Below are 27,792 nucleotides of genomic sequence, written 5' to 3' on the forward strand. Positions count from 1 at the left end.
ACTTTCCCTACGGACCTGTCCCGGCAGAGTGCGGATCTGAGCTGTTGCCCCCCCCCCAAAGTGCATCAGGGCAGAGGGGCACCCCGACGGGGCCTCTGGGTAGCTGGCCTGCAGGCCCGCCGGCAGGTGTACCCCGAGGGCCCACCACGTCCCGTCCGCTCCCCTTGCAGACGATGCTTTTGGAGAAGAGCCGTGTGGCCCGGCAGCCAGAAGGGGAAGGCAATTTCGAGGTTTTCTCCCAGATGCTAGCGGGGTTGGACCTGGATCTCAGGTGAGTGACAGGGTTGGCATCTTTGAACTTAGCAGGTGGCAAGGACTCATTCAGGTCCACTGCCCCGAGATTACCCTGGAGCGAGTTCACGCAGCCGGTTAGCAGAGGACCTGGAGTTAGAACCTGCTCCCTTGGGTGTAGCTTGTGATTCTTCATGCTGGGTTCTCCTGGCACTTAGGAAGGGCCGGGGAAGAGCTGCAAGTGAGGAATGTTCCAGAAAGGGGACAAGGGCCTGGGGCAGGCCCTGGGAGCCCTCTGCTGTGATGAACACTTGGTCTGCCGAGCCACTGAGGTGGGCAGCCCCTCCCTGACTTCCAGTCCCTTCTCTGCTTCCAGGACGGAGCTGTACCTTCACCAGATGGCAGACAGCAGCTCGTTCGGCATGGGTGTATGGCCTAAGGTGAGGAGGAGGTCCTTCTGGGGGGAGGGGTGTGGGTGTCTGTGTCCCCGTGGCCAGGATGGGAGCGTGATGGAGGGGCTCCCTGTGTTACTCTTCTTTTTAACCAGTGGTTGGCAAGGACTGGTCATGTGGGGGACGCAAGGGTTGCCTTTGCAGGGCCTGGCTTGTAGGGTAAGTGGGACTTGTACACATCAAGGGATTCAGGAGGTGGTATTCGGAGAGGTAAGCGTGTGGGTTCTGGGCTCAAACCCCGGCTCTGACACTTATTAGATACATGACCTCAGACCTCACCTCTCCGAACATTTGTATCCTCTCCGGTCAAGTAATGGGAGTCGTAGTATCGGACTCATTGGGTCGGGGTGAGTGGTAAATGAAATGATGGGCATAAAGTGCTGAGCGCAGGTCTTGGCCTAGATCCATCAATCAGGTACTCTTAGTCAATATTATTGGTGATTCCCATGGGTAGGTACAGTCAGAGACGGCTTCCTGGAAGATGTGGTCTGTGAGTAGGACCTTGAGAGATGGTAGAGATGTTTAAAAAAGCAAGGTGTTGACTTGTTTGCTTTAAAAAAAATTCATTGGTTTATATTTTAACAATTGGTTTCTGAGTCACCCACCACCCAATGCATATACCACCAGCTCCTATGCCAAGTCTGTGCTAAGTGCTGGGATTATGGTCTCCATTCACAAATTTTTACTCTCTCAGGAGAGACGGATATGGGCACTGATGCAGTCATGTGAGATACAAATGTGCCAGACGTTGCCCAAAATGCCGTGGGCACCAGAGGATAGTTTAAAGAGCTTCTTAGCTACAGGGACATTTGACAGGGTTTGAGGAATGAATAGAAGTTCACCACTTTGGGGAGGATAGATCATTTCCATGCCAAAGCCTTTTAACAAAGATACAGTTTGGGAAACAAATAGTGCTGGAATAATGGGGAATTCTTGTGTCAAAAACGTATTTCAATCCACAACCTCACACCATACACAGAAATGGATAAAAATGGATTATAGGCCCAAATGTAAACCTTAAAGCCATAATATTTCTAGAAGAAAATGAGGGAGGGGGATCCCTGGGTGGCTCAGCGGTTTAGCACCTGCCTTTGGCCTCCTGCATTGGGCTCCCTGCATGGAGCCTGCTTCTCCCTCTGCCTGTGTCTCTGCCTCTCTCTCTCACTCTCTGTGTCTCTCAATGATAAATAAATAAAATCTTAAAAAAGAAAAAAAAAAGAAAACGAGGGAAAGATTTCTCTTGGCTTTGTTTTGGGCTAAGGTTTCTTAGATGGGCCACTAAACACACAGTCCTCTTTGAAAGGCACTGTTAATATGAAAATACACACCACAGACCAGGAAAAAATATTCTCAAATCACATATCTGATAAAGTATTTGAATCCAGAATATTATGGACGACTATCCAAACACATAAATACAACCTGACCAAAGAGATGGGCAAAAGATTTCAACCTACACTTTGCCAAGGAAGACACACGGATGGTTGATACGCACGTGAAAATACGCTCCACATCGTTAGTCTTTAAAGAAATTCAAATTAAAACCACTACGATATCACTACACCATCACTGGAACGTCTGGGTTTTAAAAGACTGATCATGCCAAGTGCTGGTGAGAATTTGGGGCAGCTGGAACTCTCACACGCCACTGGCAAGGATGTAAAACAGTACAGCTGTTTGTGAAAACGGTCTCTTAAAAAAGTGAAACCTACACTTTCTGTATGATACACTGGTCTACTCTTAGGTATTTATACAGGAAAATAAAAGTGCATGTCCAGACAAAGGTTGTGACCTGACAGTTCTTGGCAAGTTTTCTTTAAAATAAGATTTTATTTATTTATTCATGAGAGACACACAGAGAGAGGCAGAGACAGGGGGAGCCTGATGCAGGACTCGATCCCAGGACCCCGTGATCACACCCTGAGTCAAAGGCAGATGCTCAACCACTGAGCCACCCAGGCGTCCCCAGTTCTTGGCAATTTTACTTGCAATAGCCCAAACCTAACAACTAACTACCTGCGTGTCTAATAACAGGTGAGTGGCTGTGGAGTATCGATAAAGATAGTATTCTAGTCAGCTGTAAAAATGAAGGAGCGACTAGCATATCCAAGGAGATGATGGCTCTCGAAATCATCATGCTGATAAAAATCTCTGATGAAAGAGAGAATAACTGTATGACCCCATGTATGTGAAACTTTCCAAATTGCAGACGGGCTGCCAGTGACAGAAGACAGGATGGGGGTTGCCTGGGCACTGGGTGGGGGTGGGCGGCGGGGGGAGAAAGAATGATAAAAGGGAACTTTTGGGGTGGCGATGGGTATGGTCATTGTCTTTATTGCAGCAATAGCTTATCAGATTATACCTTTTAAAATTTTTTTTATTTATTCATGAGAAACACACAGAGAGAGGCAGAGACACAGGCAGAGGGAGAAGCAGGCTCCGATGCAGGACTCGATCCCAGGACCCCGGGATCATGACCTGAGCTGAAGGCAGATGCTCAGCCACTGAGCCACCCAGGTGCCCAGATTATACCTTTTAAAGATGAGTAGTTTATCTTTTGTCGATGACATTGTAATGAAGCGGTCTACGCGTGCACACACACCTGCTGGGGCCTCTCCAGAGGGACGTGTCCAGCAGGTCTGGGCAGGGCCTGGGGATCTGCATTCCTCACCAGTTCCCAGGTGATGCTGCTGCTCTTGGCCCAGGGGCCGCCCTCTCTAAGAACCGGTGACATGGGGCTCATTTCTGCAGTAGGCAGAAATGGTGCAGCTGTTCCTTTTTTAAATTCTGGGGGCTAACCCTCTCTTCTTCCGACACCCTGTGTCGCTGGCAGGCATCCAGAGTGGGGTTTTCTCCCACGCACTTTCTCCCCACAGATGGGGAACCATTAGGACCCCAGACCTTGACCGTGACAGCGCAGGATGAGAGGCTATCCCAGCACTGGGGTTTCCCGTTTGTGTTCAGGAATTTTGGCCTAGTGGATCCATCTGAGTCCGCAAGAGGGCTGTTTTTGAGGAGAAGAGCCCGAGCCCCGTCCTTGTGAGCTCTCTCCAGCCTGACTTTTTTGTTAACAGTCTGCACACAGGAATGGGTCACAGTGGGAATCCGTGTCAGGCAGCCTTTTGAAGTAGATTTCTTTTTTGTGTATGTTTGTGGGGGGTGTTTCCTTTAGGCCAGCTGATTTGCGGGAACTGGTGGGGTGTTCCTTTGTTCTCTCTCTCTGCTACCTGGCAGGTATCCAGGGAAGCTTTTCTCAGTGTTCTACGAACAAAAATAAAGTCTGAAAGCTCACTGGTCTTTGATCCCAGCCAAAGCTAGTTTTCTGGGGTTGGGTGGTCCCGGTACTGTCTCAGTAGGGGGGAATTGGGTGGTCAGGAAATACCCCCAAGGATGGGAGTTGCTAAGTACAAGCTCCCAAAGCTGCCAGATTGAGCACGCAAAAATATAGGATGCCCAGGACTTCCATCTTGTAATGGAGCTAATGTACAGCGTGGTGACTCTAGTTCATAATGGTGCTTATGGCATACTTCAAATTTCCTAGGAGAGTGGATCTTAAGTGTTCTCACCACACACAAAAAATAGTAACTATGTGAAGTGATGGATGTATTCATTAACTTCATCGTGGCAATCATTTCAGAATGTGTACTTATATCACATCATCACATGGTACACCTAAAATATGCAATTTTTATCTGTCAATTATAACTCAGTAAAATTAAAAAACAAAAAACAAAAAAACAAAACCAAAAAACCACCCCCATGGGATGCCCAGTTGCACTTGAAATTCAGATAAATACGGAATAATTTTTTTAGTATAATGATGCCTTAAATATTACATGGGCAGGCCTGGAGTGTTGGAGTCCTATCAGAGAAGGCTGCCTGGAGGAGGTGAGCCAGAGAGTCAAGAGGCCAGCATTCCTGCACCACCAGATATTGAGGGGGAATATGCGTACAGGACGACATTACCCACCATTTATCAGAGGTTGAAATTGAACTATAGGTCTTGCATTTCATCTGGCAGTTCTACTGCCCACTTCATCCCTGGCTGAGCCGTCTTCCTCCTCCTCCTAGCCAGTCCTGCAGGCTTGGATCACCTCTGACTTCATCTGTAACCGAGGCTTTCATTGTTCCCTGAAAATTCACTGATGACAGTGGTTAAGAAACGAGTTCTGGGGACGCCTGGGTGGCTCAGTGGTTGAGTGTCTTCCTTCGGCTCAGGTCATGATCCCGGGGTCCTGGGATCGAGTCCCACATCAGCTCTCCGCAGGGAGCCTGCTTCTCCCTCTGCCTGTATCTTTCCCTCTCTCTCTCTCTCTCTCTCTCTCTCTGTCTCTCATGAATAAATAAAATAAAATAAATAAAATAAAAAAATAAAATAAAATAAAATAAAATAAAATAAAATAAAATAAAATAAATAAAACGGTTCTGGAGTTTGACAAATCCAGGTTCGGATTCCAGTACCGGATGGGTGGCCCTAAGCTGGGTGACTTCATTTCCCTGTGCCTCAGTTTCCTCAATGGTAAAACTGGGTGTTCATAGTCCCCCTTGTGCCCAGGTTAAGTGAAATAAAGTCCATCAAGTGCTTGGACGCTCAACATTTATTATGATGATTATGATTTGTTATTATTACTCACCATTACCTTGTATGGCAGCACTGGACCAGCTGGGTGGGGCAAGGCCTCAGCGGTCCACGAGACCCCCAGTCCAGGCCTCTCGGCAGTACACACCTTGTTTTCTGTCTCATTGGCCTTATCTCTCTCCTCAAGTTTATATTTTTAATATAACAGTTACTTTTTGGGACACCCTGGCCAGGTTCAGTAGATGGAGCATGTGGCTCTTGATCTCAGGGTTGTGAGTTTGAGCCCCACGTTGGATGTAGAGATTAAATAAATATATATACATATAATACTTATTTTTTCAAAATTAATCCATGCACACTTCCTTTTTTTTAAGATTTTATTTATTTATTCATGAGAGACATGAGACACACAGAGAGAGGCAGAGACACAGGCAGGGGGAGAAGCAGGCTCCATTCAAGGAGCCCAACGTGGGACTCGATCCCAGGTCTTCAGAATCAGGCCCTGGGCCGAAGGCAGCGCTAAACCACTGAGCCACCCAGGCTGCCCCCATGCACACTTTCTGTGAAAAAAATCAGAAAAAAGCATAGAGACAAAACCAACATGAAATCACATGCACTCACATAAACCAAAACACAGACACCCATGACTTGGCCAACCTGAGACATCCATTGGTAACGTGTTTACAGATCTGCTCTCAGCACTTTTTCTATGAATATTTTATTTTTTTTATTTTTTATTTTTATTTTATTTATTTATTTATTTTATATATTTTTTTAATTTATTTATGACAGTCACACAGAGAGAGAGAGAGAGGCAGAGACACAGGCAGAGGGAGAAGCAGGCTCCATGCACCGGGAGCCTGACGTGGGATTCGATCCCGGGTCTCCAGGATCGTGCCCTGGGCCAAAGGCAGGCGCCAAACCGCTGCGCCACCCAGGGATCCCTCTATGAATATTTTATATAGTTCATAACAAACTGGATGTCATCAAAACTTTCACAAACAGTATCCTTAATGACTAGACGTTCAGAGGCGAGTCAGGATTCCCCGAAGAGTTCCCCGCTGTTGTCCATTTACTGAAAAGGTTCTAAAGCCATCTTGTAGTTCTTAATAATGAGATGATAAACATCTTTGTGCTTCCATCCTGGGCATCCGGCTCAGTGTTACTGTCCCTGCTTCCCAGCCCTTTGGGGAGAGACCTCCTGCTAATGTTTGTGTGTGTGTGTGTGTGTGTGTGTGTGTGTGTGTGTGTATGAGCTCATTGATAACAATCTCTCATCATGTTTGCTTGCTAATTGTCTGTCTCCCCACCATCCTAAGGTCCAAGAAGATGGGGGACCTCAGTGTCCTGTTCACTGCTTGTATATTTTACAAGGCCTTGCCCTGAGCCCAGCATACAGCAAGTGCTCAATAAATGTTTGTTGAGTGAATAAATGAACGAACGAGCAGCCCCACTCACCATAACTGGGCTAATATCGTGTCTTTTCAATTTTCTAAATTTCACTGCGATTTTAGTTCTGGTAGACAGAACTTTATTAATTGCACTTTAATTTATCCCACTATGCATTTAAAGGCATTTCCTGGGGGCCTTGGGGATCTCATGTCTCTCGTTGGATCCATTGCCTGTGTCCTGGGAGCTGGGGTGGTTGCTGGGAATCACAGAGGGGCCCAGAGAAGGGAATTTGAGAGTTCGGGGCCCTCCTTCCTCAGCCAGCCTGGCCTCTGGGGTCCGTGAACATGGGGTTTGGTAGCACCGTGGGCCTGGCACAGTGGGTGGATAAACTATCTCAGCATTAATGGCTGTGATTCAGGGACACTAAGTGGCATCCCATTGACATTCACTCATCAGTGGACATTTACTGATCTCATTGTGTCCCAGGCACTGGCACAGAGATAGCTCAGCTGGGTCTCTGTCACAAAGGACTCATGGCTTTGAAGGCAGGTGGAGGCCTCCATGAGGCCATATTAGCAGATAATTCGAAGCCAGAATGACAGGTGCTTGAACAGAGGTGCGCGTAGGCTGAGGTCAGGCTGGGAGGGGTGGAGGCGTATCAAGGAAGGCTGCCCGGAGGAGGTGAGCATGAGCTGGTCTGCTGGTGCATGGAGTGAAGTCAGACAGGTGCAGCGAGGCCAGTATTCCTGCTCCGCTGGGTGCCTGATGCAAAGGGGAAGGGGGAGAGCAGCAAACAGGGCAGTGTGGCTGCAGAGCACAGGATGAGGCTGGAGCAGGGCCCGGGGCGGGAAATCGGGCCGGTGCTGGTCCCCCAGTGGCCTCCGCCTCCGCTCGCTGACTGGCAGTCCCACATCCTGTCCCTGCACTGCGCCCTTGCTGCCTGCCACTTTCAGCTTTTAAATGGAACTTATTTGAGATCTGCCAGGGCACCAGGACACATTTGAAATCACAAAGCTTTCATATTATTTTCTTCTTCTCTGTAATTTATTTTTCTGCAACCTAGCCTGATTTTTTTTTTTAAAGTGCCCAGCAGCGGTGATAATAATAATCATCTTTGCCTCCCAGCAGTTTGCTTCTGGCTGTTACCTTCCAGGCTTTGGCCCGAGGCACATTTATTTTTTATGACCCAATTGTCAACTGTGGAGGAATGGTCTCCCAACGGGAAGTTGGGGGATCATGCACTCTTGCCAGGGGCTCTGCCCAGAGCCTTCTCTTCCCTAATCCTCTGAATGATCCTTTGAGCAAAGGGATTATTATCACATCTGTTTTTCAGCAGCAGTAACCAGGCTCAGAGAGGTAGAGTTACTTGCCTAAGAGCACACAGCTTGGCAGTGGCAGGGGCAGGGTTGGACCTGACCCTAAATTTGGCACTATTGTCCGTTCCACTCTGTTACTTCAATCCTGTATCACAGCTGAAGACCATGTGCCCTGGGGTCTGGCCCACTGGGTCCTCTTGGGTCGCTTTTTCTTTCTTTCTTTCTTTTTTTTTTTTTAAGATTTCATTTATTCATGAGTGACACACAGAGAGAGGTAGAGATATACGCAGAGGGAGAAGCAGGCTCCCTGCAGGGAGCCCGATGTGGAACTCGATCCCAGGACCATGGGACCTCGCCTGAGCCAAAGGCAGTTGCTCAACTGTTGAGCCACCCAAGCGTCTTTTTTGGCCTCAGTGTTTGCACCTGTGGAATGGGTAGAGCCATACCCAGCTCCTTGGTCAGCTCCCAGGATTGGAGACCCAGTAGAGTATCTGGCAAGTAGTGATTTGCCTCCTCCCCAGGTGGGTGGCTTTGGCCTCAGTTTCCTCCTCTGTCCGTTGGAGAGACTCACACCCACCATATAGAGTAAAAGTGCCCCATGTGGTATAGTAGGTGCTCAGCTAATGTTTGCCCTTCTCGCTCCTTAAATAGACTCTCAGTGCCCAGGTAGGATGCAAATTGGTCAGATCGAGAGCATGGGGAGAGCTGCCCAGACATGAGGAGGTCCAGGCTCTGGGCTGACACCTTCCTGCCCTCCCCACGTTCTCTATGAGCTTCACCCACCTGTGTGGGCACCGATGTTCTTTGCAAGCGAAGTGAGTCAATGTTCAGCATTTTCCTCCCAGAGCCGGCTTCAGGGAGGAGGATGCTCACGTGCCAGTCTCCCACCGACCAGCGAGTCCTCCAGCACCATGGACTCCTTCGGAGAGCAGCTCCCGGCTGCAACCCGAGGCTCCCCACTGCCCTCCGCTCTGCGACAGCCCTGCACCACCATCCGCAGGGTTCTCTGCACCCAGTGCACCATGCTCCCCAGCCCCGCGTCCTTCTGTGTGGAGACAGACTCTTCCTGCACCCCCACGACCCTCAGCACCCATTTCTCCTTGCTTGTTCTGTTTGCTTCATGTGCCACTACTTCCAGGAAGCCTCTGACCCTCCCAGAGTCTCCCAGCCCCCTCTTCCCACCCCTGCACTCACTCTGGCTGTCATTCTGTTGGCACATCTGTCCCCCTCATTGGACTGGGAGCCTCTCAAGGACAGGGCCATGCCTGCTTTGCTTTCCATGGAGGGCCGGGCATGCCCGTGGGCAGCAGTAGGGAAAGGTGTCCCAGAAAGCGGAACAGCCTGAGTAACGACGTGGCCGGAGCAGACGCCCTGGTGCACGGAGATCAGCATTTATCCAGCACCACTGTGTGCCGGGCACAATGCCAGGTGCTTTACATATGACTCATTTATTCCTCACAGCGGCTCTGGAGGAAGGTAGGAGATGATTTCCATCCTACAGAAGTGGAAACTGAGTCCCAGCACAAGGCCAAGAGACCTGTGCAGAGTCACCGTGCTGGGGACGTCCAGCTCTGCCCGACTCCAAATCCAAACTTGGCCTCTCTCTGTAGGAATCTCCTGGGTGCTCTAAGCACAGCCAGTCTAATGTGGAGACAGCATTTTGGATTTTTTCTTTCTCACTAAATTATCTGCAGTCTTGGGTTGACCTTGAGTCTTTGATTGCCTCAGATAAACCCCGGGCATTGTGTGAGTTGGCTTTTTTTCCGTTAATTTTTTTTTTTTTTTAAATCGAGGTGAGACATAAAGCGTATAAAGTGCTCTCATTCTCAGCCTCCAACTCAGTGATGATTATGTTCTTAACCACACCTGTAGCCACAGCCCAGATCAACACCTGGAACATTCCTCATTCTGACACAGGCTCCCTCAAGTCTCTTGGCCATCAGACTTGTCCCCCCGGCCCCTGGCCCGAAGTCATCAACCTGACTTGTCTCGCTGTGGGTTAGCTTGGCCCATGCTTGAACCTCGCAGAAAAGGGGGTCCCTGGGTGCAGTGTCTTTGGTATGTGGCCTCTCTGGCTCACCCTGGGTCTATGGGATGCGGGCATGCAGTTGACCCACCAGTGGCTCATTCTTGTTCAATGCCGTGTCGTACTCCAACTCCATGCCCCAGCTACACGGCTCCCCATTTATTCATTCTCCGTGGGTAGACATTTGGGCTGTGACTTGATGTATTCCACTAATTTCACCAATCTCCATGTGCACGATTGGGATGCCAGTGGCTTGCACCCAGCAAGAGGCAGGAGTGTTTGGTTCCCTGGAAATTTAAGGAACTGCAAGCATTTTCCTGACCCTAATTGTTCGGATCAGAAACATATACATTTGTCTCTCTATATTTTCTGTTGCAACAGACACAGGGCGGGGGGGCTGCAAGGGGAGGGAAAGACAAACAGATTAAGCTTCAGGGAAAGTTGCTCCTTCTCTTCACATGAGCTAAGTGGCAGATGATGGAGTCCGCCTATAATTTAAAGTCAAATGCTCAGAACTGACAGTGGGAGCCATAATAAATGTGTTGCCACTGTCCTTTTGGTGTCCTTTCGCTGCTGCTTTGAAATCTCATAAATAACCGAGAACATGTTGGTAAGATGCCTTCCTTCCCTCCGTTTGCTTCAGTGGAGCAGCTGTGGTTGCTAGGTTGAGCTCCTGGTTGCTAGGGATTTTGTGGTCCTGTGGTGGCCCAGAAATATGATGGATCAGTGGAACATGCTTTTGCTATTAATTGAAATATTTTCACAGCGCATCTCTCAATGTCACTGTATGCTTTGACGTCGTCCCAATTGGTTGCCGATCCTTGCAAGGTTTCTTTCCTAGTTAGAAGTGGCTTGGATGGAGGAGACAAGTGGCCTGGGCCGGGAATCAGAGAAGCCTGATTCTAGTTCTCTGATACTAATTTACTGTGTGACCTTGGGCAAGTGTTATCCCCTCTCTGGGCATTGGGTTCCGCAAAACGCAAGGACCTGCCAACTTCAACAGCCTACAGTTCATCGCCCACGCTCTGTAAGAGGGCCAAGTGCAAATCAGTTCCTCATTATCTGCTGGCGGATTAGTGACAAAAGAATTCTTGTCCCCAGCTCACTTCCTCTCAACCCAGCAGGTTTCTGGGCTGAGCCTCCTTGGCCAGATGGTGCGTGCAGGAGTTTCAGACTAATTTTAATATTCAATCAAACATAATTGGGATCATAAATCTGAAAAAGAAAAAACAACACCCTACAACCCATAAACATCTGATCGTGTCACTTTGTCTTTCCTTCCGCTTTAAAAGTCTTGGGCAGTTTCCCATCACTTGCACTGGGGACGGTAAACAGATTCCACTTCAGTTGCTGAGGCAGATCAGTTGGTGTCGGCTGCAAGGGGTGGTGTCCTGAAAAGAATCGGGACTCACTAGCTTGCTGTGGGCTCCTGATCGATTCGTGATGTCTGCCACTGGTGCAGGAGTGTAGACAGTGTTTGCCAGTCATGGTTGGAATTTGAAAGCCTATGACCATAGCATCATGCGTGAGGCCTTCACAGTTGGCACCTGCCAGCTTCTCAGGCTTTCTCTCTTCTCTGTCGGCACCACCTCCAAAAATACCTGCTTCTGTGCCCACATTCTGTGGGCCACGTGTTGTCTCCTTGGGTCTCCTGCGGTCATGTTGTTCCCTCTGCCTGTCGGGACTTATTGCACTAAATTGGTCAATGATGCCTATTCATTTTTCAAACTTCAATCTCGGTTTTGTCTCCCCTTCTATGAAAACCTCTTTTGACACTTTTGGGTGGGAATCATTCGTGCCTGCCTGCTTTTGAGACCCCACTGTTCCCCACTCATACCTAGACCCCGGTTATGTCTCCTTTCACTGCTACCTTGAGAGGCCCTCCAAGTCAAGTTCTGGGCTTCCCTTGGCTTTGTGTCCTCAGGTCCCAGGACCAGGCAGCGCCTAAAAAAAAAAAAAAAAAATCTCCTGCATGAACATGAGGATAGATAAAAATCACAGCACATTCCAAGTCAGATAGAAATGATAGTTATGGGATGCCTGGGTGGCTCAGCGGTTGAGCATCTGCCTTTGGCTCAGGGAGTGACCCCCGGGTCCTGGGATCGAGTCCCACATTGGGCTCCCTGTGGGGAGTCTGCTTTTCCCTCTGCCTGTGTCTCTGCCTCTCATGAATAAATAGATAAAATCTTTTAAAAAAAGAAACGATCTTTATAACTTCCCTGCAGTTGGAGCCCTGGGTGTCAACATGCCACAGCCTAATTGTGGGTAATTTACTGTGGCAATAAAGCTAGCGTGCGTCTCCCCCTCCCCCCGAGGGTGGGCCCTGATCGGAGCTTTGCCTTTCCTCCACCCTCATGGCCTCCTCCTCTCTCCCTCTGCTCTCAGCCTGAAGACAAGCAGAAGGCGGCAGCCGCCTTTGCCCAGCTCCGGGGCGCCATGGAGACACTGGGCATTTCGGAGGGCGAGCAGCGAGCCATTTGGCGGGTGTTGGCAGCCATCTACCACCTCGGCGCGGCGGGGGCCTGCAAAGGTACGTCCTTCCCGCCGAGCTCACCTGCGCTGCCAGCTGTCTGCGTTGGCAGGTGCCTGACAAGGCCCCTCGCTCCATGAGGTGGGACAGGAGCAATCTGTCATCTTCTGGGTCTCTGGGACTGTTCTCTGGGAAGCTGCCGGACCAGGCGCACTGAGCTGGAAATGGGGCTGGGTTTTTCAAGGAAGCCTTGCAGACGGGCATCGTCCGGTGGAACTTTCTGTGATGATGGAGATGTTCTCCCTCTGTGCAGTCCAGAACCAGCGTCGAGCTGCGTGTGCCTGTTGGGCACTTGACATGCAGCTAGCGCGACTGAGGGGTTGAGTTTTTAATTGCATTACATTGTAATCCACATAAATTTAAATAGCCATATGGAACTAGTGGCTGCTGCATTGAGCACAGGAGCTCTAGAACATTTGAGAGATAGCTGGGTCCGAGCCATAAAGGCGCTGTGTTTCTATCTGGGTATCTTGGAGCTGCTCCCCACCTCATGTGCTGAAGCTCACCCAGCCATCCTTCTCGTCCTGAGTCTGCTCCCTGCCCTTAATTTTCTGCTCACTGATCATCCCTACTGCAGCTTGGTTTCCCAAGTGGTTCTGGTCTTCCCTCTTGCCCTCACTCCTCCCTAGTGGATCATTATTCACCTTGCCCTGCAGATGATCTCTGTGACAGCATTTCTGTCCTTGTTTCTCTATTCTTCCTGTTTGCCAGTGGGGTTTTCTTTTCTTTTCTTCTTTTCTTTTTTTACTTGGACAATTGAGTAGTCTCATTGCTCATGTCTACATTCCTCCCTCTGTTCATCTTCATTGTGACCTTTGGGCTCTTTTCTAAGAAAATAGCTCTGTTGTGCCATTCCTCTGCTTAGAATCCTCTTGAGGCTCTCCCTTGCCTGCTAAGTCAAGTAAAATTCCTTGACTTGGCATTCAAGGCTCCTAACTTCCCCAGCCAATTTCTTTGATCTCTTTTGGCACTGTAAAAAGTCCTAGGGAGACAGTGGGGATCAAGAGCAGTGTGATTCCTGCCTTCATGCAGATTGTGGTGCCTTGTATTGTGATTGTGTCCTTGTCTAGCTCTTGCTAGTAAGGAATGACTTCCTTGGGGCCCAGGGCAAAGAGTTGGGATTTACTTGTTCAATGAATACATGTAAATTGAGGTCTTGTCTTCTGGGGCTGTGTACCAACTCTGGCTGACATTCTCTATCATTTGTCTGTGGGCAGCAGACTTCTGGAATATGTTGGCACATCATTCTGGCCATCCCCACATTCCTGGGCCTTGGGGCTCACTTTTTGGATTCTCATACACGTGAACTGCATATCAGTTTGGCCGATGCCCACTGATTTGGTTTGGGAAATTTCCAGAAGTTATGGTAAGTCAGAAATAAGTAAGGTAGGGATTCCCACCATTGGTCCAAACCAAGGACAGACATGCGTGACCTGGCAAAAGTGAAAAAATCAAAGACCACTTGCCTTTCGTTAATTAGTCGTGGGCCATGCTCAACACGTTGGCTACCGGGGCATCACAGCGTTTTGCCTGTGGAACCGTAATGTCTCTCTCAGCTTCCTTGTCACCAAGACCAACATGAGTCATACACACCACGGTGTGAGAACATGGCCCCATCTCCAACCTGAGCTGCATTTCTTTTCCTGCAAAACTCTCATCATCTGGTAAAATCTCTACCTCTGCAGCTGGCTTTGTCCACAGGAAGCATCAGCAAACTATGGCTCATGGGCTAAATCCAGTCTGCTGTCTGATTTGGGATAGCAATAAGCTAAAAATAATCTTTATATTTCAATTAGGTGGCTATCTAGCTAGCTATCTATAATATTTGGGCATGTGTGAAAATTCTATGGCATTCAAATTGTAGTGTCCATAATTAAAGTTGTATTGGAACATGGTCATGCCCATTCATTTATATGGCTATGGCTACATTCCTGCCACAATGGCAGAGTTGAGTTGTTGAGACAGCGATTCTGTGGCTTGCTAAGGCTCAAATTATTATTATCTAGCCTTTTACAGAAAAAGCTGGCTCATCCCTATCCTGCACCGCTCCCACGGGAGGTCACAGCATCTGGGAGGCTTATGCGTCCAAAGTGCCTAACTGTTTGATTGTGCTCTGGAAAAAAACTCCTCCATCCCCCTTAGACCCAGTCAAGCCAGAGAGAGGATGTTAGGAATCTGACTCTGCCCCCAACTTCATGTGTCACCTTAAGCAAGTCCTGCCTTCTCTCTGGTCCCAGTTTTGTCAGATGTGAAATTCTGCAGTTGAGCCAGATTTGAGGTTCTTTATTCATTTTCTGGCAGTTCTGGAGGCTTCAAGTTCAAGATCAAGATACCTGAAGGGTTGGTTTCTCCCCAGGCCTCTGTCCTAGGCTTGCCTTCCTGCTGCGTCCTCACATGGCTGGCCCTCCACTCGTGTGTGTGTGTGTGTGTGTGTCTGTGTGTCTGTGTGTGTGTCTGTGTCTTGATCTCTTCTTCTGGTTAGGACACCATCACGTTGGATTCGGGCCCACCCCTAGGACCTCATTTTACCTTAGTTATCTCTTTAAAGCCTTGATCAACACATACAGCCACAATTTGAAGTCTTGTGCATTAATACTTTACCATATGGACTTTGAGAGGACATAATTCAGCCCCTAACACATCCCCATCCCTGAGATGGGCCAACACATACATTGTGTCCAGACCTGGCAAAGGGAAAAATACGAGGGTCCCTTCTTGTGAATTCATCATCTTATTAGGAGACTTGAGACTTCCTCGCTGGGACCACCAGCCAGTTTTGTGTTTGTTTTTTTTTTTTTTTTAAGATTTTATTTATTTATTCATGAGAAACACAGAGAAAGAGAGGCAGAGGCACAGACAGTGAGAGAAGCAGGCTCCATGCAGGGAAACTGATGCGGGACTCCATCCTGGGACTCCAGGATCACGCCCTGGGCTGAAGGCCGGCCCTAAACCGCTGAGCTACCCAGGGATCCCCATGAGCCAGTTTTGTGAGCTGATTGGGTTGAGGGTGTGATTACAGAGGTCAGAGCAGGAAAGTCCTGAAAGTTCAGAGTCGGGACATCAGTGGGTTGGGGATGAGTTGAAGGAAGCAAGCCCACTTTACAGAATGGAAAGCTGAGGCTCTTGATGCAATTAACTAAGACTGAATACCAGACTGGTCTGAGCTTCAAGTGGTCTCCTCTTTCCACATGCAGAGAACGGGGTTGATGGGAAGATCAAATGGAATATGGAAGAGAAAGCTGAACTGCACTGGGTCCCCTAAAGCAGACCTGGAGACAAAGATTGGGTGCACGTGTCCTTTCTGGGAGGCGATCACGAGTAGGGGAAGGAGACAGGGGAGGGAAGACAGGTGATACCATGTGCTTTAATGAGCGCATTACCTCTGATGCCTGGAGCCCAGTTCCACTGGGGACCTCTGGGCGACTCTGAGGAGCATGGCTCCAAGTCGTATTACTTGGGAGACGAGCGAGCCGGGATATTTATTCACCACCTTCTGCTTCTCCCTGGTTGAAGGTTGCTCCTGGGAGGCATGAACAGCGGCACTCCCAGCCTGTCCGGCTTTTGAGCTGAGCATGTGCCCGCAGCCAGAGAGAGCAGTGAGGTCCAGATAGGTACCTGCAATGCCAGACCAGGGACCTGTGGGGTGGCAGGTATGGGATGGCCAGGGTGAGGGATGGCAGATAGGCCATCAGTAGTGGCTAGCTCAAGGCAACCCTTCCGTAGAAGGAAGGTTTAGGATTTTGTTGCCGATCCCAGCATAGGTGACTCTCTCAAGGAGGCCCAGCTGGTTGCATCCTGGCTGCAGTAAACTGACACAGGATTGCCCCCACTGGGCACCCTGCAAGGTCTGCATACGGGGGGATCTGCCTTCCAGTTTGCACTGTCAACTTCAACTCTCTCTACCTCCAATGCCACAAAACAGAGGCTAATAGAACACCCCCCCCCCCCATCCATTGACCTGTCACCAGAGGAGTTTGGTTGGTGGAGTTTCTCTCCCTGGAGCATGTGGGATGCCCTTTTCTGATGTGGGCTCGAGGACTTGACCCATACCTGTAGCTGCCTGTAATGGTATCTGGGAAAGTCACATTTATAAATATTTTATTAATACATGATTATGGCAATAATTTCTCCCAGCCTCCCCCCTACCCCACCTTATAAATTATTTTAAGAGGAGCTGCTGTCAGCCTGCCTGGGAGGCCTGCCCGATGATTTACTTACTATATATTCTGCTTTGGAAGATTTCATAATAGGTTGCTCTAAAATCAGCTATTAAGAATTTCAAAGTCATATATAAATGTCTTTGCTTTGTGTCATAACAGATCATTTTGAAATATATTAAGAATCATTTCCATTAATCAGAGTTTTTTTTCTCCCCCACTAGAATGATGAACTCTTCCCAGCGCGCCTAGCTTCCTTAACTTCTTTTGAGAGCTCTGATCTTATTTTTAAAAACCAGTATCAGTCCCTGGGGGAAGATTTTGGGCCTCGTAACTGGCCTCAGGGTTCTTGAACCGTTATAACAACGACAACAGCCCCCACCAGTATTGGTTTAGCGTTTGGAGGTTTCAAAAGCCCTTGTGCCTCAATCGTGCCTCTTGATCCGATTTGATTCATGCAGTAATGTGAGGACGAAGTGCCATGGGCGGGAGCCGGGGGTCAGCCTGCTGGGTGCGAGCTTTGGCTTGGGTTCCCTGAGCCTCAGTTTTCTGCTCTATAAAATGGAGCCAATAACAGACCCCGGCTTGCAGGCTTGACTGTGAGGATTAACTGAGTCAGTGCCCAAAAGTGTGGAGCACAGGACTTGGCTCCTGAAGTGCGGGTTCAGTAGTGTTTGCCGTCACGCATCACCCTCTGATGGATGGAAGAACAGAGATTCAGAAAGAATGTGTTTTACCTGCCGTTGCACAGCTAGTACGTTCCTGAGCGAGGTTGGGAAGCTCAGCTGGTCAGTCTCCCTGCAAACATACCTCCAGTGTCCTCGCCTTCGCGACAGGCTGTGAGGGTCATTTCCAGGGGGGTAACCGACTTGATTTCCTGGGTGCCGGGCTGAGGGCTTATAGACGTGCTGATGTCACTGCACCTTTAGAACAGTCTGGGACGGAAGAGGCCTATTATGATGTCCATTTTACAGATGGGGAAACTGAGGCTGGCCAGAGCTTCGTCCATATCCCCAGGGCACACAACTAAAGTCAGAGGTGGGATTTGGACCCAAGTCCTCCCGAGCTCTGAGTCCAAACTTGGGAACCCCACATCCCTCCTTCTCTTGCCCCCGTGGCCCGCAGCATCTGCTCAGGCTCCCGGATGGCTGGCGGGGTCACTTTCTCAGCAGGGCTCTCTGAACTGCTTCTGACACCAAATGTGTGAAATTTTCCTTAGGCCAACTAATTCTCTGATTCTCCAGACACTGACTGGGTGTCTCCTCCATTTCAATTCAATTCAATTCAATTCAATTCAATTCAATTCAATTCAATTCAATTCAATTCAGAGCCGGAGTCCGTGCAGACCCCACAGATTAAGGGCTCAACCCCATGGGACTGCCCAACTTCAGACACAGACCACACATGTGCTTCTGACCAAGCAGCTATAAAGTGGGGGGGCTTCCCACCACCGCCTCAGGTTTGATGATTTGCCAGAAAAGCTCACAGAACCCAAGAAGGCACTTTACTTACTATTATTCATTTGTTATAGAGGATACAACATAGGAAGAGCAAGTGGAGGAGATGTGTAGGGCCAGGCATGGGCGAGGGGCCTGCCCTCCCTGGTACGACACTCACCCCCACCCCCAACACTTCAATGTGTTTACCAACCCAGAAGCTCTTCAAATGCTGTAGTTTGGGGCTTTTATGGAAGTTTTAATATTGAGACCTGATTGATGAAGTCATTGGCCACTGGTGATTACTCAGCTTCCAGGCCCTCTCCCCTCCTCGGAGGTCAGGGAGTGAGGCTCAAAGTTTGAAACTTTTCATTGTGCCTTGGTCTTCCCAGCAACCAACCCCTGTCCTGAAGCTATTGGGGGACCCTTTCCCCACTGCCACCAGACCCCAGCCATTCATTAGTGTAGAAAAGACCCTCCTCACTTGAGAGATGCCAAGGGTTTTAGGAGTGCCAGGGACCAGGGATGAAGACCTAATGTGTATTGATCACAGGTGCCAAGCCAGTGCAGCAGCCTTCAGACCTGGCGACCCCATGAAAGGGCCACTGAGCACATGTGGGTGGTCCCAGGTTGCCAGACCCCAGGCCCTCAGATCACCACGGGGTCCCAGCATGCTCATGGCCTCTGCTTTGAGCTTTCAGCACCTATGTCATACACGGTCTCAGCCTAACTCCTGGGGGCTGCTCTGAGCCTCCTCCTTTGGAAGGGGTGTCATATCCCGTTCTTCCTAAAGCTCCCTTAGTCCCTCTCAGGCCCCCTGAGCTCCTGCAGAGCTCTTCCACCCTGACTCTCTCCCACCCCCTTCTCAATCCCTTTGGCCCCTGTGGCACGATGGCTTCTATCCCAGGAGGCTGGCTGCCTAGGGTGGAGGTGGGGGACTGTGGACTGCCCCGTCATCAGCTGTGCCCTGGGCAGCCTTGAAGCCAGAGGCTTGCCATCCCCCAGGAGATGCAGGGGCTGGGCGAAGGACACTGAGTTTTGCCAGACTTCAGCTCGGCCATTTATCAGCGGGGTGTGATCTTGGCCAAGTTATAGAACCTGCCTGAGCCTCAGATGAGGGAGGAGGAGGGAAGGGGGGAGCGAGGATGTCCTAGAGCTTGTCTGGGGGCTCCCTCAAGCCTGTGATGCTAAGAATGTCCTGACTCTGGGCCGCCTCCCATGGACAGGCAAGGTGGCTTCTGGCTTTGCCTGGTTCATTATAAAGTGACCTGTTTGAAGAGGTTGTTACATAGTGACTTGGTGAAGTCAGCCTCAGCTGGGTCTTAGGGAATGTGTTCTTACTGTGGCCAAGGGGCCACGGAGCTCCCCGGCTCTGCGCCTGTGTCCTCACCTCCCTTCTGTCTCTCAGACTTGCCATCCCAGACTGGTCCCTTGGGAAGGCAGCGGGAGGATGCTCTGGGGCTGGCTCCACTTGGCAGGCAGAAAACCCCGGGTGATTTGACATCACGGTTGGTTTGCTGTTAACCAAGGCTCATGGTCCGGGCCATCCCTCAGGAGCCATCAGGAAACCATTCATCCAACCTCGTGTCTCTTTCCTTTGGCAAAAAGTGGCCCATGTTTCATATGGCAGCAAATGGATGCTCTCTGGAGCTCACTTGATAAGGGGAGAGAGAGGGACAAGGGAAGAGCTGGGGTCTCTGAATCCAGGCTTCCCCACCTCCAGCTGTGTGATTTAACTTGTCCAGAGTGATTTCCCCTCTCCGGACTCAGCTTCCGTGTCTGTAAAATGGTAATAAATCCACCTACCTTCTACGGGCATTTGCGATGGTCAGAGACTGGATGCATCACACCTGGCACATATGAGGCGTTCAGCAAGTGCTTCAAAGTGAGAACTCCATCACTTGTTAGCTTTGGGGCTGGCCGTGGTACCATGCTGTGTGACAAATGAGCCCCAAGCTCCCACAGCTTACACATAATAATTTCATTACCTCCCGAGGCTTCAGTTGGTCTGCAGTTTGGAAGGGCTCAGCTGGCGGTTCTCTGGCTTGAGGTGTGTCCTTTGGTTGCAGTCTTGCGGGGGCTGGCACTGACAGAGCAGGGGCTGGAGGAGGCTGGCACCGGCAGGGCATCTCCCTCTCCTGTGTGGTCTCCGGTCTCCCCGCATAGGCTTGTTTGGGCTTCAGGTGCAAGTTTCCAACCTGGAAGCTTTTCTGAGCTGGCCTCAGATATCATGCAGCATCCTTTCTGTTGTGTTCTATGGGTTATAAGCTTCAAAGGGCAGGGGAACCAGACTCCACCCTTGGCGATGGGCAGCAACAAGGTTCTAGAACACATAGAGAGATAGGGGTGTGGCCATGTTTTGCCACAGTGGCTTTGAGCAAGTCACTTTAGCTTTCTGAGGCTTAGTTTTCTGGCCTCTACAATGGGACTGAAAAGAGCACTGACCTCACAGGTCCACCATGCAGATGGACTGAGATGCTGTGTGTCAGGGACGGGGCACAGCGCTGGGCACTGCGTGAGTCCTGGTTGCTGGAAGTTGGGATACCACGAAGCTTGTAAAATTCCACAGCCAAGGCTTCCCGGTTCTCTGCAGGGGTAGCAAGAAGACACTTCTGCTCCCTGCTTTTATTACCAGTGCTCCCCCTGGCCCCGGCCACTATCCTTTGCTGTCGCACCCTCTTCCCACAGAAGAGTACATACATCAAGGATGAACTTGGTTCCCTCTCTGCAGAGAGAAACTATTTCTGTGTCTCGGATCCCCCTGGCTGTGTGAGTGGAATCAGACACAACACTCTTCCCGGGAATGATCTCCATGAACGAAGCCTTCTTGCCGTTCCCTGCTCTCCACCTCAGCCCAGGCCTGGGGGTCCTTTCATCTGCGTTTTCCCTTTGAATCCTCCCAGCACCCCTGACAGATAGGGAAAGAATCCTCATTTTGAACTGAGGATGCAGAGGCTGAGAGGTCATGTGACATTGCCAAAGTCACACGCATCACGTAGTGGACCCAAGGGCTTAGGGTCATTGTCTGCTTGCCTCCCGGGCCCCTGCCCTTCTCTGCCAGGCCAACCAGCTGCCCAGTTCTTGTGTGCAAGCTGGGTGCCCGGACGCCTACCTCTCCCCTAATAGCTCCTTCTCCACACCATCTAGTTTCCATTCGTGTCTCTGTCTGGTTTCCAGTCCCTGTTCCTCCATCTGGAAGGTTATCCCGTTAAGCAGAATTAAAGTTGGAGAGCTCAGAATTGAGGCTAAAGGCCTGGGTTCTGGGACCAGGATGACTGATCCGTGTTCAATCCCTGCTCTTCTGCACGATCCCGGCCACTCCCTCGACCTTGGAGACTCAGTATCCTCATCTGTACAATGGGAGTAATAATAGTGCTTACCTGCCAGGGTTCTTGTGAGGCTCACATCATTTCATTGGAATATGTGAAACTCCATCATCATGGTTATTAATGCTGGTCTTATTAACAGGAAGTCTGTCCACTTTTGGGGCGAGGGGTTTCCTAGCAAAGCTGGAGTTTGCAGGGCTGACTCGGGCTCTTCTTTCAGGATTGCCGTGGTTCCGTCTCTGTAAAAGATTATATGCATTCTCCCTAGAAAGCCAGAGACTGTCACTCTGCCTGCTGTCCCTCATTCTTTCACAAAAACGACAATAATGTGCAGGATCCAAAATAACCATGGATGAGTGATGCCTGCTTGGACGGCCCCATTGCTTTGCCTTCCTTTTCATCTGAAGGCCAATGGGAGGTTTAATTTATTATTCTTCCACTAAATGTGCCAGTCTACTTGCCACTGACCCCTTTGCCTAATATATGACACTGTGAGGCTCATATATATATCCCGAGGAGGGACCTCGTCATTGGGTGAGGAAGGGAGGCTGCCCATCGACTGGCAACTCCCCGCGGGCTGTAATAAAGATGTCAGTCCCGAAATGGATGGGATCATAACTCGGGGAGCCCGGGTGGAGGGTGCCTGCAGGGAAGAGAGACAACAGCAGTGATGACAAAGGCCCAGCCCGCCCGCCTTCTGCTGGGTGCCTTGACTGCCAGCAGCCGGGAGGGCCATCCCAGGATCGGAGAAGGTGGCCAGATGTTCCCCACGCAGAAGGCCGCTGGGAGTCATAAAAGGGAGATCATCAACCCAGAGCCATGGCCATATATCCGAGCACTTTGTGAGGTGCATCACTGCTTAGGTTTTAAAACGACAGCACGCAGAATACCGTAAAGTTGTCTTCCTATGAGAAAGAGAAACCGTGCAGGACAACATAGAAGAAGAAAGGTCCCTCCTCTCCCTCTGTCCCCAGATCCCTCTGCCCTCAGAGGTGAGCATTGGTCAAGGTGTAAGGGTGACTTTGATTACAACCGATGAGCCAATACAGACACGCCGTTATTGACTAAAGTCCAGAGTTTCCATTCGGGCTCACTCTTGCTGTTGTGCCTTCTGTGGGTTTTGGCAAATGTATAATGTCATCTTCCCCTGTGACGACATCATACGGGGCAGCTCGTCACCCTAACAGGCTGAGGTTTGTTTTGTTTTGTTTTGTTTTCTCTTAAACTTTTCGATTCGAAGTCATGGGAGACTCACGGGAGGTTGGGGCAGGAATACACAGTCCCGGGAGCTTTCTCCAAGCACAGCACGGCCCGCAGTGGTGGGGCCAGCTGACCCCGGGAGACTGACCCACCGCTACGTCCACGCATGTAACAAATACACAGGCTGGCTGTTTGGTCGAGCGTTGTTTGTATATCACGATGCCTGCTTCTGTGCCTGTGAGGAGTCAAGGCGTGCCCGCTGGGTCATCGAAATGTCCTTGATTCTCTTTGTTGATTGCAGGGACCTGTCCTTTGGTTGGGGGGAAGGCTTCATATGTGAAGCAGCTCTCCTGGAGGCCGTTCAGACTGCTTTCTGCATTTTGGTGTTCTGGACAACCCCATGCTGAACATCCTTGTGTGCAGAGCTGGGGCACAAGAGCAAGTGGACATGGGTCTCCTAGACCATGTCACTGCTGGATCGAAGGGTGTGCTCACTTGACATTTGGACGTACATGGCCCTGATTCGCATCCCCGGGGCATTACATAGGTTGGCTCATTGAATCCCCACGAGCCTGTGGTGTAGATACTTCTGTTTTCATGTCCATGTGCAGGTGGGGAAGTCGAGGCTCTGAGAGGTGACAGTCACTAGCTCAGGGTCACACAGTTCTAAGTGGCCCAAAGCTGGACCTTCTGTCTGCTGTGCAGAGGAAGGTTTGGGGCAGAGGAAGGCTTGGCGTTTCAAAATGGACCTACTGCCTCCACTCTGGGGACACTCCCTCCATCCACCATTCCAGTTCTCTCTGTGCTTGTTTGTGCTCATTTCTGTTTCTTTCCTTTAAAAAAAAAAAGATTTTATTTATTTATTTGAGGGAGAGACAGAGTGAGCCAGTGAGAGGGAGAACAGGAGCGGCAGGCAGAGAGAGAGTGAGAAGCAGACTCCCCGCTGAGCAAGGAGCTCAATACGGTGCTCGATCCCAGGGCCCCGGGCTCATGACCTGAGCCGAAGGCAGATGCTTAACCGACTGAGCCACCCAGGCTCCCCTCACCTCTGTTCCTGTAGGTGAAGACTGCAGGGCTCAGGGCAGCCCAGGCCAGGCCCCCATCTCCTAGTTCCAGCACCCTGCCCCCTCCCCTCCCCTGACAGGGGCTTTCCCTGTCTGCCCCCCAGCACCCGCTGCTTCCTGTCCCTAAGGACACAAGCTGCACAGTTGTAATGAGGTGTTCAGAGCTCAGTGTATGAGCACCTCCTATCTCTGATTAAGGTTGGCGTCTGGGCCCCAGCTGGCTGGGAACCAGGGCTGTTCATTCCTTCAGGCTCTAGGAGAAGGGACATCAAGTCACCTAGTTGGGAGGAGCAAGACAGCTGCTGTCTGGGCCTGCATGGGTTTCCTCTGCAGAGGGCCTTCGGATGGCAAGCTTGGCCTCTCATAGCCTGGACCCACCCCGGCAGAGGCCAGGGAGGGCATCCCACCTGCCTGGCTCTGGGAACCCCCAGCGGTGACGGAGAGCCATCCCCTGGAAAGGGCTGAGATCATGCCAGGCCCCAGCCCCTCTTTAGATCGGGTGGACACGGAGGACCAGAGAGGGCAAGGGCCTTGCTCAGGGCCACACAGTGAGGCTGTGGGTGCAATGGCACTAGAATCTGAGTCCCCAGGCTCCTGGGCCATTCCCGAGTTCATTCTGCTCGGCTCTTCCTTCTCTCCTCCCTCCCTCCCCTTCTTCCCCCTCTTTCCTCTCTTCTCCTCCTTTCCTGTCTTCTCCTCCATGCCCTGGCTGCCCTGGGACACCACCCTCACTTCTCAAGGCAAAATTTCAGTCTGATCAAGGGAGATGGACCCAGATAAGTGCGTGGGAGATGCCCAGAGAACACTGTCGGCAGGAGACACTCGAAGTTCACAGTGGTCAGCCCCAGCCAAGGGGTCCTACCATCCGATGGGACCCCTGAGGGGGATCTTCAAAACTGAGACGAAAGTCAGGAGGGCGCTCCAGGTGGAGGAGCCTCACGGATCAAAGTCTGGAGCCTCTGTGTTCCCCTCCTCCAGGTACCAACCTAACAGGCAACACTGGGTCGACACAGGGCTCTGATTAAGAGCAGATTGCCGCACGGCCCTGCCACCTAGAGATGGCACCGATCTGCTCTTGGACCCAGCATCTCCCGGGCCGGTCCCCTCCCGGGCCCCAACCCACCGCCTGCCTCTGTGCAGACCAAGGCCCCGCATCCTCAGCCCGGCCCCAGCTGGTGACTTGGCTCCCCGCCCGGCAGCTGGTGCAGCCGGGCCTATTCTGGGCCACAGGCAAGGATTTATTCTACATTTTCTGAGCATATTGAATTCATTCATTAAAGCTGAAATGGCTGCTCTGGGATGTAAACAATTATATTTTTAAAAAGCTCCGCAAAACCCTGAAGTGGCCGCTGCTAGAAGGCATCACCTGCGGGAGGCCCCGCACCTTGGGAGGGCCTTGAGTGGAAGGCTGGCCCGCCTGGAGGTCCAGGTTCCACAGAGGCCGAGCCACTCACTTGCTGGGTGGCTCTGCCAAGGCGTCTCCCCCCTTCTTAGCCTCTGTTTCTCACAAGTGATGATAGCAGCTGATATTTATCTAGTGCTTACTATGAGCCAGGCACTACACTAAGAGCTTTGGCCATCTCAGCAATTCCACGGAGTGAATGCTATTACCTCATTTTACAGATTAAAAATCTGAGGCTCAGAGAGGGGAAGGACTTGCCTCATGGGGGTGGGCCAGGTGCTCTCTGGGCTCTCTTTAAGCCTTGATCGCCAGAGACCCTACTAACTTTTTGTTGGGGGCAGAGGGACGAAAGCTAGGACTCCTCTGTGTGTGCCTGGACTCGCCATTTGAAGACAGCGCAGCTGATAACAACCCTGAAGACGATGATGGACTCCTTTGCGGTTGCTGTTTACGGAGAAGCCACTCTGCCAGGCATGATTTGCGTGTGGTTATTCCATTAAATCTTTGTATCCCTACATGGTAGGTTATACCCATTTTATGGATGAGTCAGTGGAGGCTCAGAGAGGTAAAGTAAGTTGTCTAAGGTCGCGGACTTGGGAAGGGGAGGAGCCCAATTTTGGACCAAGGAGTTCTTACCCTCCTGTCTTTATGCCACATTATGTCGTGTAGTCCATGGCATCTTCGGTAAATGCAAATCCTAATGAGGCCTTTTTGCACGGTTGGTGCATTGATGAGATCACGTGCTCACTCGGCACAGGGTCGGGCACGTGGTGAGCCCTCAGGAAGCACTAGGGCTGTTGTTGGGCTTTCCTTGGGCCCCAGGAAGCAGCTCCAAAGGGGACAGTGTGATTTCTGAGCGGCCCGTTCTTCTTGTCTTGCTGAGGGACACTTGACTGTAGAAGAAGCATTTAGAGGGGGGGCCAGCCAGGGCTGCTTTGTGGCCTCACTAGCTGTGTGGCCTCGGGCAAGTCGCTCAGGCACCCGCTGCTGGCCTCGCAGCTGAGCCTTTGCTCCTAGAGTTCCCCAGAGTGACAGTCGTGCCCTCCACCTGAGCCCTCCCTGATGGCCCTGCTCCTTAGCTGAGCTCACTGGCTCTGGGGACATCCTCAGGCAGCTTCACACCCACTGTCTCCTTTCATCCTTCAAACAACCTTGTGGGAGAGGAGCCACCCATTTCACAGACACGGAAACTGATGCTCAGAGAAGGGATACGTCGTGCTCAAGACCTCACAGCCAGGCTGCATCTGTTTTGGGGATGTCCAGCGTTTACTTCTTTCCATAGTTCCCACCACCCCAAAGATGCCATGTCTGCTTTTTCCCTCCAGCCTCTTGATCATATTAGCTCAGGACACTCCTCTCCATCCTCTCTCCTCTTGTAAATTCCTGATGCCTGTTGGCATACTCAAGGTTCTGAGAAGTCCTGTGGGAAAGCAACCATTTTCCTTGATTTAATCTGATGCTGCCCCGAGTGATTTGTCTGGTGAGACTTCTTTTTCCAAAACATCTGCTCATACTCCTGAGAGCATTGGGAGTGGTCTGTGCATTGTCTTCCAGCCATTAGGGTGTGAGCAGTGATTCCAGTTGAGTTATGACTGATACCAGTTGGGTTGTAGATGGCTTATTGGCCAGGTCTTGCAGGGACCACTGACTGGGCAGATAGGCAAAGGTCCTGGGTCAGATGGCAGCTTTCTCCAAAGCCAGATAGGTGGAACAATATGTCCAGGTGTGGAGGGCTGCCTGGTGCCTGGAGGCAGCATATGACATGCAGGAGGAGCCTTAAGAAGCAGGAAGGACTTGCAAGTTCCAGCCTGTAAGGGTTGCATTTTCCATGGTCTCAACAATAGAACTTTGCTGGGCACCCCTGGGCAGGAAGCCACAGGTACCCGAATTAAGTTGGGTCCTGGGGTTTCTCTCGCTGACCCATTTGTCCCCTTTGAGGGCAGAAATCTCAGAGCGTGATCATAATTATGGGAGCTGACATTTATTGAACAGACCCTGTGCCAAGCGCCCTGCAAGAGTAATCTTACTGAGGCTTCCCAAGAACTTCTTGGGGGGTAGATTCCCATTTCATAGGAGAGGAAATGGAGGCTCTAAGAGGTGACAGGACCTCCTCAGGGGGCTTTAGGCAGGACAGGGGGGATTTGAACCCAGGCAGTCTGTCTGCAGAGCGCTCCTGCTTTTCCTTCTAGCGTCTATAGACTTCTAGGCTCATCTCTTCCCTGCAGGTGGCCTTCTTCTCAGGCATCCGAATTGTAAACCTCTGTGTGAGGAAATGTGACCCAGATGCACCAGCGTTATAAATAAGTCACATAATGTTCAGTAATTCAGCAACAGCATGGCTATTGTTGGAAGTTGTTGGAAGGAGAAATAACTCGGTTATTAATAAATGCAGGAGGCCGCAGTCATTGATAGCAATTGAACTCATGGAGCACGGGGGAAAACAGTTGTATTATTTTTTTTTCCTCTTTATCTCTCTCTCTCTTTTTTTTTTTTTTTTTGGTACTGAACATAAAAGGAAAAACCTGCCTGTGCAGGTGGATTTGAGCTACTCAGAAACTGGTCCCATTACATTCCCTTGCTCCTTCCTTTTTTCTGTCTCTCATTTGCTCCCTTGTGCAGCCTCTAATTCAATCCCAGCCTGCCCCTTACCAGCAGAGTGACCTTGGGTAAGTGACTCTGGT

The 27,792-nt window shown here is 50.6% G+C and overlaps 1 protein-coding gene across 3 annotated transcripts in view; it reads left to right on the top strand.

Moving 5' to 3' along the window:
* MYO18B (myosin XVIIIB) overlaps positions 1–27,792 on the top strand; it is a 255,617-nt gene that overhangs the window by 34,245 nt on the left and 193,580 nt on the right. For all 3 annotated transcript variants that reach the window (XM_038575488.1, XM_038575489.1, XM_038575490.1), the window contains exons 10-12: positions 171–271; positions 608–671; positions 12,382–12,526. In XM_038575488.1, coding sequence (XP_038431416.1) covers positions 171–271; positions 608–671; positions 12,382–12,526 — 310 coding nt within the window. The remainder of the gene's footprint in view (positions 1–170; positions 272–607; positions 672–12,381; positions 12,527–27,792) is intronic.

Source organism: Canis lupus, chromosome 26, assembly GCF_011100685.1.
Source record: "Canis lupus familiaris isolate Mischka breed German Shepherd chromosome 26, alternate assembly UU_Cfam_GSD_1.0, whole genome shotgun sequence".
NCBI classification, from domain to species: domain Eukaryota; kingdom Metazoa; phylum Chordata; class Mammalia; order Carnivora; family Canidae; genus Canis; species Canis lupus.